Consider the following 20,924-nt stretch of genomic DNA (forward strand, 5'->3'; position numbering starts at 1 on the left):
ATTTTGTCAACTTCCTATTTTGTCATCATGAATGTATTTTTTTTTTTGGATGGGAGGACAGAATAGAGTTTATTTAACAATTTGCTCACGTACTTATAACCTCAAATATTTAGACGTGTGCGTGGTCCTCCATTTGGACTCTTGCTCTAAGATCCACAATTTTTAGGGACAGGCTTGGAATGAAGAACATATTCTCTTCATTGAATATGTCCTATGCTGGATCCTATACTGCATAATACATTACCCCAAACCCAGAGGAGAAGATCACAATAGGTTGTTGTACAGTTGTGTTTAGCCATGGAAACCTAAAACTCTTGGCCATTAAATTGATTTGATCCCCCACAGGATTCTTCCTCCTAATCAAATCTGTCTACAAGCGGACTATCCCCTGGAAACAGACTCTCCGAAAAGATTTGCATGCTGAAGTTTTTGTTTTGTTTTAAATATGTTTTATTGATTTATGAGAGGAAGGGGGAGAGAGAGAGAGAGCAAGAGAGAGAGAGAGAGAGAGAGAGACATAGATGAGAGAGAAAGATTGATGGGCTACCTCCTGCACACCCCCTACTGTAGATAGAGCCTGCAAACCAGACATGTGTCCTGATCGGGAATCAAAATATCGAACTCTTGCCCTAGCTGGTTTGGCTCAGTGGATAGAGCATCAGCCTCTGTGGACTAAAGGGTCCCGGGTTCAATTCTGGTCAAGGACATGTACCTTGGTTGTAGGCTTGATCCCCAGCCCTGGTCAAAGTGTGTGCTGGAGGCAACCAATCAACCAATCAATGTGTCTCTCTCACATCGAAGTTTCTCTCTGTCTGTATCTCCCCCTCCCTTTCACTCTCTCTAAAATTCAATGGAAAAATATCCTCAGGCGAGGATTAACAAAATAAAACAAAGCAAAAACATTTGTCTTTATTCCAACATTTTTCTGACTTAAAAAATATGGCCATCTAATGTAAAGTTATTTTTAATTAAATATGAATATTGTTAAAATGTATTAAGGGAATCAATCACACAGTAGAAAATAATTCTTTTTTAAAATATATCTTTATTTAAGAGAGGAAGAGTGAGGAAAAGAGGGAGAGAAACATCAATGATGAGGGAGCGTTATTGATCAGTTGCCTCCTACATGCCCCCCACTGGGGATCTAGTCCACAACCTGGGCATGTGCCCTGACCAGGAATTGAACCATGACCTCCTGGTTCATAGGTTGATGCTCAACCACTGAGCCATAGTCTTCCCATGCCTTATAAGAGTCATTAGTAATTTTTAAAATGTGTCTAGCTTCTATTCTCCATTTCTAATTAGAACTCACTTTCCTTTTAAGGAATAAGTTCTCTCCCTCTGTGTTTAATCTTAGAAGATAATACCAGCCACCTACCTCATCTCTGCTGAAACTGAGAGGAACAGATTTCACCCCTCCCTGTATCCTTCCCTTCCCCAGCCCTAGGGTCATGGGTAGACATAGTATTTAAGCTTAGCCAGGTGGGTGCTCTCTCCTGAGACTTTCCATCTTGACCCAGTTCCACAAGGAAGGAAGGAGCGGGGACAGGACCATACCAGCATCATAAGCAACTTTTGCTGTGCTTCCCAGCCCTGCAGCATAGTCTGTGCTCCTGCCCACTGCCTGGGTTTTCAGATCTAGTCAATTCCGGGAGCCCTAAAGCCCTTCCCTTTGCTTAGGATGCTTAGGTCCTGCTGCTTGATTGACAGAGTGAGGAAGACTGTCTGGGGATGGCCAGGTGGAGGAGAGCCTCCCTCTGTATTCCCAGGGTACTGCGTGCTGTATCTTTTGATACGCCCTTACCACATCACACTACTGGTTTGTTATGGGGCGCGGCTACAGTGTTTTGGCCAGGCTCAAGCCTCGGACTAATGAAAGGACGGGGTCCTCTCATTGCTACATGCAAGTCCCAGCTGGAGGTCAGGGCCTCCTAGCACAATCATCGCCAACGGCTGTGGTTGTGAGCTTGAACCTATGGTGCAAACACGTGGCCCCTCGTGCCTTGTGCTAGAGTTCAGGTGCATGTAGTTGAGTGAGGTTGAAACTCACGAGAATGCTGTGAACAACGTGATCATGCCCCTACTTTGCCTCGTGGCATCTGCTATAAAATAAAGACACGGCTTGTGGGCGCTGGCGCTGTCTCCTCATCAGGGAGCAGCGTCCCACCGAGACCCAGCTTTCATTCTCTTGTCTGTCTTTTCTCAATCCTTTCACCCCACCCTCCACCTGCCCGCCCCCCCCCCCCCCCAGGATCACCTTGGCCGTAACAGTTTGTTCATCTGTCTTCCCCACCAGACTAAGAGTGCCCTGAGAACAGGAGCCTTCCTTTATGCTTAGCCCAGTGTCTGGTCAATACAATATTAGACTTTCAAAATAATTTGCGTTGAATGAATAGATTAATCTCTTTGAAGAAAAAAATCATGCTTGTATTAAACAATTATAAAATTTAAGGCAGTATATTATCATGCTCAATCATAAAGCCTTTTTACAAAATGTCAAACTGTCAGAAAGAATGTTTTTAGGCTGTTGTATGAGGAGTTATTGCACGTTCTTGGAGGATCTATATACCTGTCAGAACTAATCTTGTTTCATCCCTAAAATGTAATCTGACGGTCTCTTCAGGGCAGATTGGTGCTTTCTAATGGGGATAAATATTATCCATTTGCCACCAGGAAATTCCTCTTCCTGAATTAAAGAGTCAAGATCCCCAGATTCATTTTAGCTTTCCAGGAACTACGCCCTGGCTGAGTGTCCCTCGGGGCACAGCACTGCCCTGTGGGTGCCGCCCCTGCTGCTCTGCCATGTGAGACCTGTGCCCTTCACTCACATAAGCCACAGGCTCGGCCTCGCTGCAGGGTCATGGCCAAGTCTAGTCCCGCGGTGAGTGGGCATGCCTGTGAATAAAATAAGAAACCATGGATCCATGGAAATAAAAATGAATTAATGAACAAATCAAAAATTTATTGAGGAATGAGTATTTACATAATTCCAATGTACCTCCACACAAAATGTTTATTAACTAAAAATGGGAAAATTTTCGGGAGAAAAGCTTAGAGACACCATTTTAATGAAATTACAAAAATGAACATCATCAAAAATGGGACACATCAAACTGCACCACTAGGTAAGATGCCCAGCACCAACCTTAATATCCCTGCCGAAGATGCATAAACTTCATGTAGCTATGATAAGATAGCAGGCAAACCCAAACTGAGAAATAACTGAGCTGTGACCTTCAAAGTGGCAAGGTTATGAAAATGAAGACTTGTTCCAGACTGACAAAAATGGGGGTTGAAGGAAGGGGGAGGCGGGGGGGAGAAAAATAAAACAGAAGGAAAAAACTATAGACCAGAATCTCTCAAAAATGCAAATATAAAAAGTCCTTAACATGGGCCATGATCTAGCATTCCCTTGAAGTACTTCTTTCATGAACTGTTCATGGGCTCCAAACACAGAAAGTATTTCTACATGAAATACTTTACATTACCTCACCCTCTGCCTGGGATTCGTCTCCTACAATGGAAAGGCTCCCAGCTGCCTCTGATGTTCAGAACAGTGACGTGCCCTGGCTCTCTGTGCCTCGCCTGCATCCCTCCGGCACTCACCATCCAGCATCCATCACAAGCTGGTGTCCTAATGTCCTACTGAGCCGAAGCTCTGCCTGAGAGCCAGCGTTCCCTTCCCAAATAAACTGCTTGCTCTCAAATTCATGTGGGAGGGTGGAAGCACATTTTTCCTCTTCTTACACTGAGTGCTTCTTGCTCTCAGTTTTCCCAAAGCCGGACCACTGCCTTGCAGTGTGACTCAGGGTAAACACTTCATTTTCTCATCTCCAGAATGAGGAGGTCAGACTGCCTGGCTTCCTTCCCACTCCAACATTCTGAAGATGTTCTCATTATCATACTTGCCACACGCTTCCCAATCAGCTTTCTTGCATTGTGCGTGACCTTTAAAAATCAAGCTGGCTTCACATTCTGCTCATCTTCAAAAGATGTCTCTAAACAGAAACGGAAAATGGAAGCCTTTTCTTCAAACATAATAGCAAAAATGACATTTTCATTGTGCAAGAGAAAAAGAGGCCATTCAGAAGACATAAGAATAGTAGTTATAGGCTGGGGCTATTAAAATGAAAATCAGTGTGAAACCAACAAAAGATATGAAACCATAATCAAAAGACATGTAAATAGGAGATAATACATATAAGAAAACACAATAGTGAGTTTGTGTACTGTGTCTGCTTTTTGATCAGACATCCCTAACATACATATACAGGTACAAGCTGTCCCCTTCCAGATAATCACTTTGGAAAACCAACTTCTCACACCTGTGCTTAAAAAATCTTTTAAGTTCCTCAAGTTTACAAGAAACCAAGGATATGAGCATATAGTAATACTACCACTTTGTCGGTGGCTTAAACCCAAAATAATTCAACCCAACCTAAACACAAATTCTATTTTCAGTAACTTAATAAATTTCCTAAAATCTTAATGAAATTCATGCATGGAACCATCAGTTATTGATGTATAGCTCTCTAACCGCAGTGACATACAACAGTAAGCAATGTCTCCTTCACGAGTCTGCATGTCTGCTGGGCGGCTCAGCTTCAGGCTGCAGATCTGCAGGTTGGCTAGAACGGCTCTGCAAAATGGGAACTCAGTCTGGCACCCCGATGCTGATGGGCAGCTAGTTAGGCACACAACCTGCTCATGGCAGAGGTCAGACCTTCCCAAGAACAGGAACAGATGGTGCCTAGAAGGGCTAGGCTTGGAACTGATGCATTTTTACTTCCCTGAACTCCATTTCAAAGCAAGCCACGTGGCCAAGCACAACTTGCATAAATGCCTCCCGTGAAGTTAACAGAAAATGGAGTAAATATTCACCGAACAGTAATCTAATCTGCCAATATTGTATTAAGAACTCTATAGGCATTTTCCAAAGAGAAGGGCCAGAAGAGATAGGAATAATAACATTGTCATTGAAATAATTATATAACTACGTAAGAGGACCATCTTGGCGGCCTAAGCTTTCATTTGTTGGCTTAAAAAGGTTATTTTTGTGCTTTTTATAAAAGGCAAACTTCATGCTTGCCTAACTGAATGCATCTAATTCTTATGCTGATATGAGATGGAAACCTACTCAGAGAGGATTCTGAAGGTGATCAAGTCCATGTTTCCTTCCTTTTCATTGAAAAAAGAAAAATCTTTAAAAGTTCAAATCTGCATTCTGATATCTCCAGGCTGGGGCTTGGCAGGCCATCTACACAGGGATGGAAAAGCACCACCGATCTGTGGGGTCAGTTAGCTTTTGTGGTCAGCTGCTTTGGACAGTCAGGAGCCCTGCCAGGTGGTCTACTACCTTCGCTGCCCTCTTCAGTTAGCTGCATGCGGGCACATCGCTTTAGCTCTCGGGGCTTCTGTTTCTTCGCTCATAAATGCTCTCCCAGGTGCAGCTGCCCCTAACCGTTCGACCTCTGTGAATCCTACTGTATGCTGGTGGTTTTCTGATGTCACCCTTTCCTTCATGAGAACGGCTTTGTAAAGTCACTCACTCCGGCTCTAGAAAGTGTGGTGGCTTTTATGTGCTAAAGGCTGAGAATGAAAACTCACTTAATGTTCTACATTTTGTCTTCCATAAAGAAGAGATTCTCTTGGGATTTGCTGGCGTCATTAGGAATGAGGTGACAGTTTCTAACCATAAATTCTCTAGATTAAAACCAAAAGGCTGCCTATGTTTGTTAAGTGACTCTGATGTGTCTGCAAAACGCAGGACTTTTTGCTTGTTTGTTTGCTTGGCAGCAGGAGTAACTTTATAACAACATGATCGATCGACAACAAAGGATCATTTGGAACCATTATAATATGTTAAGAATCAGAAGGTGGATTTTGAATGAAGGCTTGAGGCGTGGGTACTCACTCTATCTGGCAGTCAACAGCCAGGCCAAAAAAAAAAAAAAAAAGACTCTAAAACAGCGTCTACAGCAGTGGTTCTCAACCTTGGCTGCACACTAGAATCACCTGGGAATCTTTTTAAAATCCTGATTTCTGGGCCTCATCCTCCGGAAATTCTGTTTCTTTGTTACTAATGTTGTGGCCCCACCCCATAACAAAGAAACAGAATTTCCGGAGGATGAGGCCCAAAAATCAGGATTTTAAAAAGATTCCCAGGTGATTCTAATGTGCAGCCAAGGTTGAGAACCACTGGTCTAAAGCAAAAGGCCTTCATTCTCTGGACATCGTTTAACTAACCAATTCTTAACTCTTCATCACCTGTCAAGTTCTTCAGCCCTCACTATTTACTCACCAAATAAATACACAGGCACGTGCTATGGGTTTCCTACCTTACCCCATTTGATTCTCTGCGCTGTCCTGAGACAAGCGCTGCTTTCCTCCCTTTAGGGGTGGGAAACCAGGCTGTTCGCGGCTTTGCCAACCTACTTTGCCCCCGATTTGGCTTCTGAAACAGCAGAGAGATCGCTTTCGCCCTCCTCGCCATGTTCGGGGCGATATTCCTGGCACCTGAACCTCACCTTCCAGAGCACCCGGCGGGCCAGGCAGGGAGTGGGACGGGGGCCAGGGCGCGGCGCCGCAGGTGCCCTTTGGATCCGGGAGGGCCCGGTGCGGACCAGGCGCACTCGGCCGGCGGAGGGGCTTCTCTCTCCCGCGAATCATGGAGAGGCCGGCGCCCCGCGAGGTGCACATGAGCCAGGCCATCCAGCCTGCGCACGCCAACTCCCGAGGCGAGCTGAGCGCGGGGCAGCTGCTCAAGTGGATTGACACCACCGCCTGCCTGGCAGGTAGGGGCGCGGCGGGCCGGGGTGGGCAGGAAGGGCTCCAGAATGGGAGGAGGGGGGTGGGCGGGGGTGGGGGCGCGGTTGTCCGGAGTCCGGAATGCAAGGGCCTGGGGGCGGGTGGGGGGGCGGGGGGTACAGAGGAGGGTCCGGGTCCGAGATGGCAGGGTGTCTGGGAACTAGGAGGCGGGCTGGGATGTGGGAGTGCGGATGGCGGGATGCAGGACGGCAGGGTCAGGACTTGGGAGGATCCTGGGTGGCCCATCCCCGTGCGAGCTGAAGCCCCCTCCTGGCTCCCCAGCCGCGCCGCACCAAGACCAGGACCCGGGATGAGTGAGGAGAGGAGGATGTTTTGACTTGTGAGCCCTGACCAGCCAGGACCATAAGCTAGTTCATCCAACGCTGGGAATGACCCAGGCCAGTAGTTCGCAAACAGTTTAGTCTTAGGACTCCTTGACCGCATTAAGTACTAGTATGTATATGGGGACCCCAGAAAGCTTCTGTTTGTGTGGGTTATTTTATCCATATTTAGCTTATTCGAAAGTTTTAAAACTTAATTCATTTAAAAGGAACAGGAATGAAACCATTACATATTTTTTTTATTGAAAAAAGAACTATATTTTCAACCGTAACAAAAATGTGCTTAAAGGAGTGGCATTGGTTATGTTTCCACACAACTCTTTAATGTCTGGTGAAATAGAGGATTACCCACTTCTCTGATGTGTTTCTGCATTCAATTTGTTGCCTAACACACCCTTATGTGGCCCCTGCTCAGGCCCTCTGCGCCTGACTTTCTTTTTGCCATTATATTCTTCTCTTGGCCCCTTCCACGCCTCACATCTCAGCTTAGATATCACCTCCTTAGAGAAGTCTTTCCAACCACGTTGACATGGGCACCCGTTGGTCAACTTTATCACAATGCCCTTTCCAACTTAAACCGTTGAGGTAAGAAGTGTCCAAACCTACGGTAGAGAATAAACATTTATGAGTGTCTTTGAAACAAACTTCCTAAGCCAAGATTTCTTCATTTGTAAAACGGACCTAATAATTGTACCAACCTCGTGTAATGGACTTGCTTAAGTTCTTAGCTCAGGGCCTGGCCGATAATAAATGCTTCACAAATGCCACCTGTTACCATAGTCCTTTTCTTCTTGGTCCCTAGTGCCACCTAGTATAGTGCTGCAGATACTTAGTAGATACCTGATATATACAATAAAAATTTAGACTTTTATTAGTTATTGCACCTTATCATTTAAGTCATTCAAAATTGGTAACATGTTGGTGTGCTTAATAACACTTTATTAGCAAGAACAGTTTCATAAGCTCAACATCCCATTCCCTTGTGTCAGGTAATGGGAATGAGTGTTATTCGGTACTCCTTAGTCAATGTTTTGCAGAATATATCGGCAAGGGTCCATTAGTTTTCTGCAAATCTTAAAGCACTTAAAGGTCAATGACTGTGGCTGGCCCTCTGCCACTGAATAGACTTGGTAAAAGGATTGATGCAGATAGGTCTCTGGAAATCAGTGGGAACTTGACAAAAGTCTGATACACTGAATTTGATCCCACAGTAAGTAGAGGGTGAGCAAAAGTAGGCTTATAGTTGTGAGTATATAAAACACAGTTTATTTTTATGTTATTCTTTATTAATTATTGTAGTATGTATTTGTATTACAACTGTAAGCCTACTTTTGCCCACCCTGTGTTCTACTCTGGTATTTTTATGTACTCTTCCTCTCACTAAATTTTATAGGCGGGAAGCTCATCCTCCCTGTTCCATCACTCAGAGTTCTGTGGTTAGTTTTCTGGTAACTCAGTTTATGTTATGTTCATGTTTGGAAGAACAGTTATTTCCAACTAGTAAAACCAGAATGTCTAGTTTTCTACAGAATTGAATCATAGAGAGGAGTGCTTTAAAGACTTAGAAGATTTTCTCACCTCTTATACATTGCAGTTAAAGTAACCCACAAAGCATACAAATGCAGTATAATTCACTGTTTTCATAATGTGGCACCAGGAGTGAAGTCTCCAAAATGGGGTTAAAGGTTCTTAAAGAGCCAATACATTCTGTTTGGGTTTTAAGTGACTGTTCGTCAAATTCTGGCAGAAGCACATCTCCAAAATTTTCCCAAAGAGAATAAAATCTGATATTTTTATATAAAGTGAAACCAACAATTAAACTATCTCAACAAATTAAATGCAGACATAGAACATCAAAATAACTGGAGTTCCTCCCTACCCTCGCTCCACCTTCGTCAGTCCTCTCCGCCTGCAACAGAGTTAATGCACAGTGAGTTTGGTGTGAATCTACTAATAAAAAATAGCAAACATTTACTAAATACTTACTGTGTTTCTCTGGTGTCCAGAGAAGTTCCTCTCTGACTTGGGGTGTGCTCTCAAGGTCTCCCATACCACTCAGTGCTCACACTGGCTAAGTGGCTTAACTACATTTAGCTGCTGGATATGAGGGATAATGGATACAACTTTGATGATTTGTTTTGAAAACAAAAGGAAGGTAGTACCTAGCAACACTTTTAAAGTTGGCACCAACTTACTAAAATTGCTATTTGAATAACTTGGTGTGCTGGGTACTGGTATTGAATTTCAAATCAAAGATGATGTGAATTAAAATGCAGAAGAAACCACAGTAATTTTCATGCAGTGGAAATATAAGTTACAGAGCAAAGGAGCTGTTATGATTCAGACCATCCAGAGTGTGGGCACAGTGGTCTTATGTTGAATGAGAGGATGAGTTACTAAATTAACTCTACTTAAATTTTACTCCTTTCACCCTAGGCTGAAATATTCAAACATTACTAATCCAGCCATTTTTGCCTATTTTTTGAAGCTGAGAAACATGCTGGAGTTTCCTGTGTTACAGCCTCAGTGGATGACATTCAGTTTGAGGAGACAGCTAGGTAAGGGGAACTGCTCTTCCATGCCCTTCTCCTGAGTGTACGGGTTCATTTAAAACATGTAAGCTTAATCGTGTTAAGTCAGTAACCAATTTCCTAACAAAATAAATAACATTTGACCCAATATAAGTCAGTAAAAAAATTGCAGGACCTACTTCTAATAAACTTGCTTAGCTGTAAATTCAGTCCTGATTTTGTTTAGAAATAGCTGCTGGCATTATGTATTATATGCATTCTGGTCTAAAGCATAGAAGGATTTATAGAAACTGATTCCTAATGGCTCCTTCTTCCACTAGAAGAATAATCCTATATAATAAAAGGATAATATGCAAATTGACTGAGCAGTGGAATGACCAGTCTCTTTGACACGCACTGACCACCAGGGAACAGATGCTCAATGCAGGAGCTGCCCCTTGATGGTCAGTGCACTCCCACAGGGAGAGTGCTGCTCAGCCACAAGCCGGGCTGACGGCTGGTGAACGAGCTCAGCAGAGGTGGTGGGAGCCTCCACAGACATCCTCCCTGACTGCTAAAGGGTGCACAAATGTCATGCACCGGGCCTCTAGTTAATGATAATAAGTATCTCTGTGATGGTGAATTTCATCATTAGGTTGTTAGGTAAACATTAATTTATCTGAGTAAAGATGTTAAATTATGAAAAACATTTTATGTGTGGGAGTGTGTATATGCCTACCATATCTTGTTGTAGAAAATTTCAAGATATACATACAAATATCCAAGCATATACAAAAGATGAGAAAATAGTACCATGTATCTCCAAAGACTCTTCACCTAACTATGACAATGATCAACTCATAGACACTCTGATTTTATCAATTCCCCTCTAGATTCCCACACACCTGGACTATTTTGACATAATTCCAAGGGATCATCTGTGAAAATTAAAAATTACTGCAAATTCACACTTATTTGGAAATAAATTAAAGCACTCTTATTAAATTTGGCATTGCCAACATTGTAATAAAATTTCTATTATATACTTTCCATCCAATCTGTAACTTAGGCTTAACTAGTAACCTCATCATTGAAATGTTTTTGCCATTTTGTGTTTGCATTATCAGTATATATTTCTAAAAGATAAGGCTCTTTTAGAGAACATATAATAACAATTACTATACCATTAACAGAAATTTCCAATGGTCTCAAATTTTTTAAAATTTAAACAATTAGTTTATTGAATCAGGATCTAATATGGTTGATATGTCTTTTAACATATAATTTTCCCTTTGTTCATTTCACTTGCAATTTATTTTGTAAACAAACCTGGTCATTTGTCTTAAAGAATTTACCACATTTTGCATTTTCTCATTGTATCTCTGTTTAGCATGTTCACATACATTTGTATTTCTTATAAACTATAGTTACACCAAAAAAATGATCTGATGGAAATTTGATATTTTGGTAAAACCAGTTCTTGTCAAGAGCATATACTGTCTAATGATCATTATTTAGAACCATTATTTCATTAGATATTGGCAAAATAGTAGTATGCTAAATCTATCTCTCTTTTTTTTCCATTTCTTTTCTGAACTATTTGTATAGAGAGAGACCCTTTATCTCTTTAATTACTTTGTTACCTTGAGGTAAAATTTGTCCAGGAAAGATAGACTTAATTCTTCCTTTTTATACTAGAGGCCCGGTGCACGACATTCGTGCACCCTTTAGCAGATAGGGAGGATGTCCGTGGAGGGTCCCACCACCTCTGCTGCGTTTGTTTACCAGCCGTCAGCCCAGCTTGTGGCTGAGCAGCACTCTCCCTGTGGGAGCGCACTGACCATCAGGGGGCAGCTCCTGCGTTGAGCATCTGTCTCCTGGTGGTCAGTGCGTGTCATAGAGACTGGTCATTCCACTGCTCAGTCAATTTGCATATTACCCTTTTATTATATAGGACAGTATCATTAGGAGCTCATGATTTTTAACATAATTGATGCATTTCAGTTCTGATATGATTATTCTTATGGATGCTCACTCTGCCCTGTCTTTGGACAGTGGAAGCTTCTTCAGTTTGGCTCTGCGTTTTGGACATAACCCCAAAGTTAGAATTCTTTAATAACTCCTTTGCTTTCTGGTATGACAAGATGGGCTCATTTTATACATTTTCTCACACAAACTCAGAATCAGAAATTTCTTCGAAGAAATGATAAGTAGAGATCACAATCTGGGCAGGAAACGTGCTCATCAATATAGAGTTGGTCATTATTTTAGGCCCTTTCAGTGAACAGAACTAAGAATTATGTGTTTTTTAAAGAGTTTATACTAATACCTCTAATCAACTAGGATTACATGGTTTTACTTAATTTCTTTAATTTTATGTTTGTATAATCTTGGTTGCTTTGGGAGGTTTGGTGTGTTTTGTTAGTCCTCACCTAAGGATGATTTTTAGAGAGAGTGGGAGGGAGGGAGAGAGACAGAGAAAAAAGAAAAGAACATCATTCAAGAGAGACACATTGATTGGTTGTCTCCTGTGTACACCCTGACCTGGGCCAGGATGGAACCTGTAACCCAGGTATGTGCCCTTGACAGGGAATCAAACCACAACCCTCCAGTGCATAGGCTGGCACTCTAACCATTGAGTCACACCAGCCAGGGCTCATCTTGGTATTTTTTGTTGTTGTTGTCCTGTTTTGTTTTATGTGAAATACCTTGATCCTTACAGACATAAGCAGAATTTACAAGAAAAAGGAAGAGAACAGGTTGTTTGTTTCTGGTCTGGGATAGTTCTCTAGGACCATGGGGTAGCTGTCACCAGTTTTTAAACCCTAAGTAGTCTTGTCCAATGAGTTGCCCAATTCATCTCTCCAACCTAACTGCTTACATTTATCTGTTTGGCATTTATTTATTTATATACAAACAAAATTAAGTTAAATAGAACCACATGCATTGACTAAGCTCACATACTAAGTAGAAAAAATTGATATGTATTTTTATCTTAGCAAAATTACAGATTACTGTGAATTCAAACTTATTTGAGAATAGATTAAAGCACGATTATTAAATTTAGGAATGCCAATGATACAATGTAATATAATATCTATTATGTACTTTCCAATCCTAAATTCTGTAACTTATCCTTAAATAATAACCTCATCATTGAAATATGGTTTTGCCAATTTGCATTTGTATTATCAAAAAGGATTTGTGGTCACTAAGTTGATAAAAAGTGAACTCATATTTTTTACATGCAACCTAAAAAAAGAAAATTAAAAGCAATATATAGGGAACCATATAATTTAGTTGTAAGCCATATTAGAGATTTTTTAAATTCACAAGTATGTATTGCTTATATGAAAAGTACTATTTGGGCCCAATAGGATATGTGGATGATTATGTCACAGTTCTGGAGTGTGGCAGTTGCTCAGTCTGGTGAGAGTCAGATAAACACATAATCATCAGAATAGAAAGTATAATAGGTACATGCCTACGATGAGATATAAACTCAGTTCTTTGGGGTAGTTAAAAAGTGCATTTTGACTGGGAAATCGGTGGTGTTTCATGACAGGGGTAGCATTTAATGAAGGCCTTACATGACACCCAGATTTTCATCAGTGATAATGTGGAGTAAATGGATCACCTGGCCGCACTGAGGGCCCCTGTGAACCTAGTAAAGCTGATCAGTTTTAGGGCCAGCTTGTTGGTAGTTTACTTCTTATTTGTTGGCTAATATTTTTAAATAAATACCAATTGTATTGGTTTTGTTTATGGGTCTGTTTTGATTCCTCTCAAGAAAACAGCTGCAGTATTGTCAAAGTATCTGTTGCAGATTTGGAAGTCGTTTTGCACACAATCTTTGCCAAGGCCTTTTGCTGTTTAAATAGAGGTAGCCAGCTAACATATGTGTGGTTCACAGTGATTGGCATCTGTTTTTAGTGCATTCTTTTTTATGTTTTCATTAACCTGAATTTTTCACGCACAAACATTATGAGTGTGATAAGGTAAAACTGCTCTATGGCACATGCATTTAACTAAACCTTTAAGCCTGGAATGAGCTATGCTAGGATTACTGAGATCTTTTTTTTTTTTTTTTAAATAGAGTTGGACAAGTTATAACCATCAAAGCAAAAGTTACTAGAGCATTCAGCACAAGCATGGAGGTAAGAGGCCCCTTTCCTTACTTCTGTCATTGGTGCTAATAACGAAATTAGAAAATGCTTATCACATAATACCAACTTTTTAAAAAATGATATAAAACTGTAAATGCAATATGGTAATTTTGTGTGCATGTATACACAGACACACATTTTATATTTTATATATGAATAAATAATATACATTTTATATTTCACATATATATGTAACTGGAAGAAAATTAACCTGAGTGGTGGGATTACTGTGACTGATATTTCCTCTTGATAGTTAGATTCCAGTGTTATCATTTACTTATTTTTATATTTACCAACTTTTCCATGGTAAATATGTATCTTTCTATAATCAGAAAAAAGTTATTTTTCCAACTTTATAGAACATTATTAAAACAAGAGTATTGCTTAAGAATACATTAAAATGCTAGTTTCATTGAAAAACCAAAAGAAAAAGAATGGTGAAGTGCATAACTGAATTTTGAATGGTGCAATCCCATCTGTTGTCTGGATGGCTGAAAGTTTATTTATTTATTTTCTTTTCATTTTAGATCAGCATCAAGGTCATAGTGCAGGACATGTTCACTGGCATTGAGAAACTCGTTAGTGTGGCCTTCTCTACATTTGTAGCCAAACCAGTTGGAAAAGAAAAGGTAAATTTTCTGTGTGAGGGACATATTAAAAATTGTGTCAGAATGATTATTACGAAAAGGACATTCATCTTAGCATGAGAAATGCTTTCCCAAGATTTGTTATTCATCAATATTTATTATAAAAGGTCAGTCTGTGGTAATGTTATAGTAGTAAGTACTTTAGAGAAAAGAAGATGTAGCCAGTTTGTGAAAGAGGAAAAATACTGTGTTTTAAATTATCTAAAGGTCATATCAGTTTCTCAAAAATATTGCTTACTGGTTTAGTTCTTTTCTTTTGGGGTTATATAACTCCGAGTTGAGTTAAAATATCTTTTTTATTTTAGCAAGAGCAATTTAGTGAGCAGTTGCATGTTTTGGTCCAATCACTTTTTTATACCTGAAGGAAGGATGTCAAAGTTGCTGAGTTATTGAAGTTTAAAAATAAGCTTCAGGGCATATGGGGTAAAAACACCCTTAAAGGAAGTACTTTGGCCTAATATATGTGCCCAGTGGACTAGCCTGGCCATTTGCCCAGGACAGCTTTTCCATGGTCTTTTGGAGATTTATTCGTTATCATTTCTTGGCTTTTCTTTTTAAAGTCATCATGCCAACAGGGACGGTCCCAATCTAGTCTAAGTATTTTTATGTGTGATCATTCAATTTAGCATTGAAGCCTTTCACTGCAGGGCTTGCTCCAGAGGTGGGCACAGTGGCTTCTCCTAGCTCCACTCTGAAAGTGACAGGCAGTACTTCTCACTCTGCCAAAGTGTTCTTCTCAGACTGCCTCAGAGTTTAGAGGTGGGGCAAGCAATGTTCCCACTGTACTCATGGGAAAGAACGACAGAGCCACACTCCTCAGCTACGCCTCACTTGAGCGAGGAGGCACAGAGATGGGCCCGGCTGAGTTAGCCCACCATGGTCCCAGGTAGCAGATATCCCTGCAGAGTTGTGTACACTGGGACACTTCCCTTACTCTCGTCCCAAAATTAAACAGGCCACAGGCAAATTCTCATTGCCCAAAGGCATTGCTTTTCAAACTGAAGTTCACTTAATCTATTATATTATTTAAATACAGCTTTCTGGATTGTATCCCAGACCTGCTGAATTAGAATCACCCATGTAGAAACTTGGAATCTATATGTTAACAAAGTATCTCAAGGATCCTATGTTCACTGAAATTTAAGATGTCGAGATAGGTGTTGCCAACCACTGTTTTTTCTAAAGTCCCCAGAAATCTCCAGACTCTTGGGAGCGAGAGAATGTGGGGGCGGGTGCAGAGTTCCCATATCTGAGAGCACGTGACAGAAAGGAGTCCCCCCAACAACTTCTTCCTACACATGAAGGAGAAAACGAGGGCCATCATTTTCCCTCCAGCTTTAGACTTCTCACTCCAACTTCAGGGACTCATGGAATCAGAATGGGATAGTCACACTTCAGTTTCTCCTGAGACTGAAGAACTGTTTTTCTGAAAGCATTTCTGGGAAGTCAGGGACCTTATGGTTCTGCCATAATTGGTTGGCTCAGATAACCTTTACTGTAAAGCATGTTTCCCAGGCTAATTTATTTTTCACTTGGTGACATTCTTGTTTAGAACATCCTAAAGAGAGCCATGAAAAATCGGTGTTTGATTTGAAGAGATAGGCCTACCTGGATCTCTGTCCAAAGTGAGTTTTTTCTAAGACAGGATGGGCAATGATTAACTAGGCTTAGTCCAACAATTGCACAGGCCAGATCATTGAAGGACTCACAAGACCCCATAGAGCAGCGGTTCTCAACCTGTGGGTTACGACCCCTTTGGGGGTCTAACGACCCTTTCACAGGGGTCGCCTAAGACCATCAGAAAACACATATATAATTACATATTGTTTTTGTGATTAATCACTATGCTTTAATTATGTTCGGTTTGTAACAATGAAATTGGGGGTCACCACAACATGAGGAACTGTATTAAAGGGTCACGGCATTAGGAAGGTTGAGAACCACTGCCATAGATCATGCTCATGCAAAGCCTATTCAACCTAAAGGAGGCAGAACAGCAGGAAAAAGAACTTGCAGGACATTTGGTCCATGCCAAAAGGTCCTTGATATTTGGTCCTTCGCATGTGCCATGACCAGCTAGGCTACCAAGGCAAAAAGGGTTATTATTGCCACTACACAATTATTGGACCAATAAAACATGAGAGCATTTTAAATTTATTAACCCTGTAAACCAAACGTCTAAACAAACATTATAGACACTTTGAACCCAGGGGTATTTTGTAAGTGTAGATGTTTTGGACAGGACCAAATGCCCACTAACAGAGAAAGAAAGCACAGGCAATCAGCAGAGAGGTTCAAGACTGCCAGGCATTGCTCTCAGGGTCCTCTTCAGTCACACAAATGTATTTTATCTACATTGGTTTGCCAGGTGACCTTTTTATACCCCTCTGGTCATCCAACTAAAACAAGGCTGTGTAAGCAGTTAAACCAGTGCAAGCTATCATCTATCCATTCCTAAACGAATTAGACAAGGCAGTTCAGGGGAGTTTAGACTTGAAGCAGCATATTATAAATCACTAGATACTTCATCCTTACCTTGACCAAGGGTGAGCACCGGCCTTCAGTGTCCTGGAAATAAGCATGGCGCGACCCCAGTCCAGCTGCAAGGTTCTCTTCCTGACATGCACAGGTCAGCAGGCAGGCATTTCTGAAGAAGCTTGAGCCATTGGTTCTATTGCATCATATTTCCAGGCTCCTGGAGGTTGTTTGAAGCTTGATTCTGACGTATTGATTCTTTAAGTTTTCTCATTAGATAACTAGAGGCCCGGTGCACAAATTTGTGCATGAGTGGGCTCCAGCCGGCCCACCCCAATGGGGGCCCATCAGGCCGGGCCAGCAGGGAGGTGGGGCCATGGGTGGTTCGTAGCTGGCCCTGCCCCCAGTTGTGGTGTTGGGGGCTGATCAGGGACCAGGCCAGCCGGGGTGGGGGTGGCGATTGGGGCTGGTTGACTGCCGCACTGCATGTCACAGCCACCGATCATTCTGGTCATTTTGCCATTCTGGTCACTGGGCTTTTATATATATAGATGTTTTCATCATGTGATGAAATTTCCAAATTGAAAATATTTCTTGGTAAATAATAGCTTTCTTTAAAACATCTTTATTCCTTCCTTTGATGTCTAAATTTTGCAAAAGGTAGAAACATTTTTTTTCTTTCTTTTTTTTATAGATAGGAAGGGAGAGGGATAGAGAGATAGAAACATCCATGAAAGAGAAATATTGATTGGTTGCCTCCTGCATGTCTCCTACTGGGGATCAAGCCTGCATCCTGGGCATGTGCCCTAACAGGGAATCGAACCATGACCTCCTGGTTCATGGGCCCATGTTCAATCACTGAGCAACACCAGCTAGGCAAAAAATATTTCCTGATAAGAATTAAGTGGCATCAAAGTCCATCTCCTCATTCATTAATTTGAAGAATTTCTTATTTTGTAGTTCTGTTAACTTTTTTAAAAAATCAGGGGAAATAAAATTTGAAAAACTGCTTACAGTGCATATCTTGTACAAAGAAATAATTGTCTGTATTGATTTTTTTTAATTTAAAAATATTTTAAGGAAAATTTTTAGTCAAAATGAAATGTGTGTGAAAACACCCATAAATTATTTACTTTGAGTTAGAAAACAATGTGGCATATTGTTTTGCTTTTATAATTTAATGTTGTGCTTTTATAATTTAACAAGGCGATGAGAGGTAAATGTTTTTCTTTCTCTAGATTCATTTAAAACCAGTCACACCTCTAACTGAACAAGACCATGTGGAACATAATCTGGCTTCTGAGAGAAGGAAAGTGCGATTACAGCATGAAGAGACCTTTAAAAACCTGATGGAGAAGAGTAGCAAGTTTGAGGGTCAGTACATCTCCCTAGAGGAACTTGAACTCTATGACTGTGACAGTGAAGGGTCCTTCCTTAGGGCACACTTACTCTCATTTTATTATTACAGTTTAGTCCTGGTGATACTAGAGATCTTTTCCAACAAACCCAGTGGCTGGAGAAGGAAGGGCCTGACCATTCAGAATAGAACTGCTGACACCTAAGCCCGCTTTAAGTCAGAGGATCTCCAGGGGAGGAGATGTGAAAGGGCAGAGGGAACCACGCTGTTCTTATTAGTAACTGTGTGCTCAGTAATGATAGATGAAGGAAGGAAGGAAGGACAATGCCGTAAGTTGATCTGGTGTTTCACACTTTACTAAGCAGTTTCTCATCTATTATTTCATATGAGCTGCATATAATCTCAACAGAGGAAAAACCTGAAACTGAGTAGTGAAGAACCTTGCTAAAGATTACAGGGGATATGAATGGAAGTGATAAGATTCTACTGTTTCTCGGCTCTTCCACAGTAACACTATGTTGAGCCAAAGTTCCTCAGTTCTTTGGCAGTGATTTCCTGGCCTCTCTGAGGCCTGGTGGGGCCAGAATGGCAGGGAAAGGAAGTCCTTCTTGCCCCTCATCTGCCCTTCCTATCTGACTCCCATCTCCTGCAGCCCCAAGGGCGATGACCTGTGGTGGAGAGCAAAGAGTGAAATGAGTGAGCCAGCCCGATCCCCTCTCATCACCACTGCAGGAGGGTGAAGAGGCTCACAGAGGGTCCCCCCCCATTCCCTTGGCTCTGAAAGCAGACTCAGGAAAAAGACAAGGAAAGGAGAAGACAAGAAAGGGTCAGGATAAGAATGTGGGAAAAGGAGGAGGAGGAAGAGTGAAAGCATATGAAGGCCAGAGGAGGGAGAAAAGGCAGAGGCAGGGGTGATTGACACCTGTGGGCTTTATTCTTTCTCATGTGACATCATCATGGTCCTGGGACCACCTCACAGACAACCTCTGGGTTGGAAAAAAGTTTTTCAAAGGCTCCCACTCATTGATGATCTTTTTAAAAAATATATATATATATTCTATTGATTTTTTACGGAGAGGAAAGGAGAGGGATAGAGAGTTAGAAACGTCAATAAGAGAGAAACATCGATCAGCTGCCTCCTGCACACCCCCTGCTGGGGGATGTGCCCGCAACCAAGGTACTTGCCCTTGACCAGAATCGAACCTGGGACCCCTGAGTCCACAGGCCGACGCTCTATCCACTGAGCCAAACCGGCCAGGGCTCATTGATGATCTTTTAAAGACAATGCCCATTACCAAGTTGACTTCATCATTTACTTACTTTGCTGAGAAGAGGGGGTCTCCTTTTGTAAAGATGACCTCAGTGCTAAAATATGTTTTAAATGCATTTTGCTAAAATAATCAAATAGCTGAACCGGGGGAACAAGAGCATTCTAGAGAGAAAAATCAAGGTGGAAGGAGGCCACCGTGAAAAGGTAGAGCTGCGTCACAGAGGCCATGCTAAGAAGCTTGGCCTTTCTCTGTCCTTGATGAGAGCCAGGGAAGGGTTTTGAGCAGAGTTGTAGCATAATTACACTTGATATGGTCACTCTGAAGAGGTGAGACTAGAGGCATAGAGACCAGGCACGAAGGGAGGTATGGCTGCACCAGACAATGATAATAGGGAGAGAAATGAGGGAAAGAGTTAAAAAAAAAAAATACAAGCGGTGAAATCAGCAGAATATGGTCATTGATGTGGGGAGACAAGTGGAGAAGGCTAGGATAATGCTCAGGTTTCTGATTTGAGCAACGGGTTAATTGATGGTGCTATCATCAATGTGATGATGAAGATGAGGGGTGGAGGGGGCAGTTTGGATGGTGAGTTTGGTAAAACCTGATAAGCCGGTGGCATAACCAAAAGCATGAGACCAGGACTGGAGAGATCAAGTTTGAGAGACAACTGTTTACAGATGTTAATTCAAATGAAGATAGTACCAGCAGTCACCCTGTGAAGGCTCACGGGGACACAGGGCTGTGGGCCACGAATGGAACCTGCTGAACATGGCCATGTGAGAGACTATCAGAGGAGGAGGGTGACTCTACAAAGACTATCTGGAGGGACTGGTCAGAGGAGTAAAGGAGAACTGGAGAGAGTGGTGTCATACCTCAAAGGAGTAGAGTGACATGAAGAAATGAATGATCATCTGTGTTCCAGGAAGTGAGGAATAAAATTTTTCCACTGAATTGGGACTAGGGAAGTCATTGGTGACTTTGGCAAGAGCATGGTTAGTGGAAATATGAGTGCAATAACTAGGGTATGGGAAGGGAGACCTGCTGCTGACCCTGTATTAGAGGAGTAAAGGGGATGTCACCTTTTTCCTCTTGCAGCCAGTGGTCCTGGCCAACAGGAAGTTGCTCTTTTTATTTTCTTACGTCTGTCCTTGTTGCCCATACTCAGACCACTGACTCTGCTCTTTTTCCCAGTGGGCTGATGCAAGGTTAAACATAATAACTGTAAAATGGGAGTAATAGTAGTACTTATTCAATAGGTTTGTGTGAGGATTAAATGAGTTAACACAGATTCTTGATAACAGTGTCAGGCATGTGGAAAATGCTATTATTATTACTATTGTTATTTGAGAG

At 41.6% G+C, this 20,924-nt stretch overlaps 1 protein-coding gene across 3 annotated transcripts in view; it reads left to right on the forward strand.

The window, feature by feature from the left end:
- The first annotated feature begins 6,360 nt into the window (after positions 1 to 6,360).
- ACOT12 (acyl-CoA thioesterase 12) overlaps positions 6,361 to 20,924 on the forward strand; it is a 34,215-nt gene continuing 19,651 nt past the window's right edge. Inside the window, exons 1-5 of one of the 3 annotated variants that reach the window (XM_059694184.1) lie at positions 6,361 to 6,794; positions 9,637 to 9,706; positions 13,755 to 13,815; positions 14,352 to 14,453; positions 18,185 to 18,320. In XM_059694184.1, coding sequence (XP_059550167.1) covers positions 6,668 to 6,794; positions 9,637 to 9,706; positions 13,755 to 13,815; positions 14,352 to 14,453; positions 18,185 to 18,320 — 496 coding nt within the window. In that variant the 5' untranslated portion in view covers positions 6,361 to 6,667. Of the gene's footprint in view, positions 6,795 to 9,584; positions 9,707 to 13,754; positions 13,816 to 14,351; positions 14,454 to 18,184; positions 18,321 to 20,924 lie in introns of all 3 variants that reach the window. The other 2 variants (XM_059694185.1, XM_059694186.1) reach the window with 2 other exon arrangements.

The sequence above is a fragment of the Myotis daubentonii genome, chromosome 4 (genome assembly GCF_963259705.1).
Source record: "Myotis daubentonii chromosome 4, mMyoDau2.1, whole genome shotgun sequence".
Lineage (NCBI taxonomy): Eukaryota > Metazoa > Chordata > Mammalia > Chiroptera > Vespertilionidae > Myotis > Myotis daubentonii.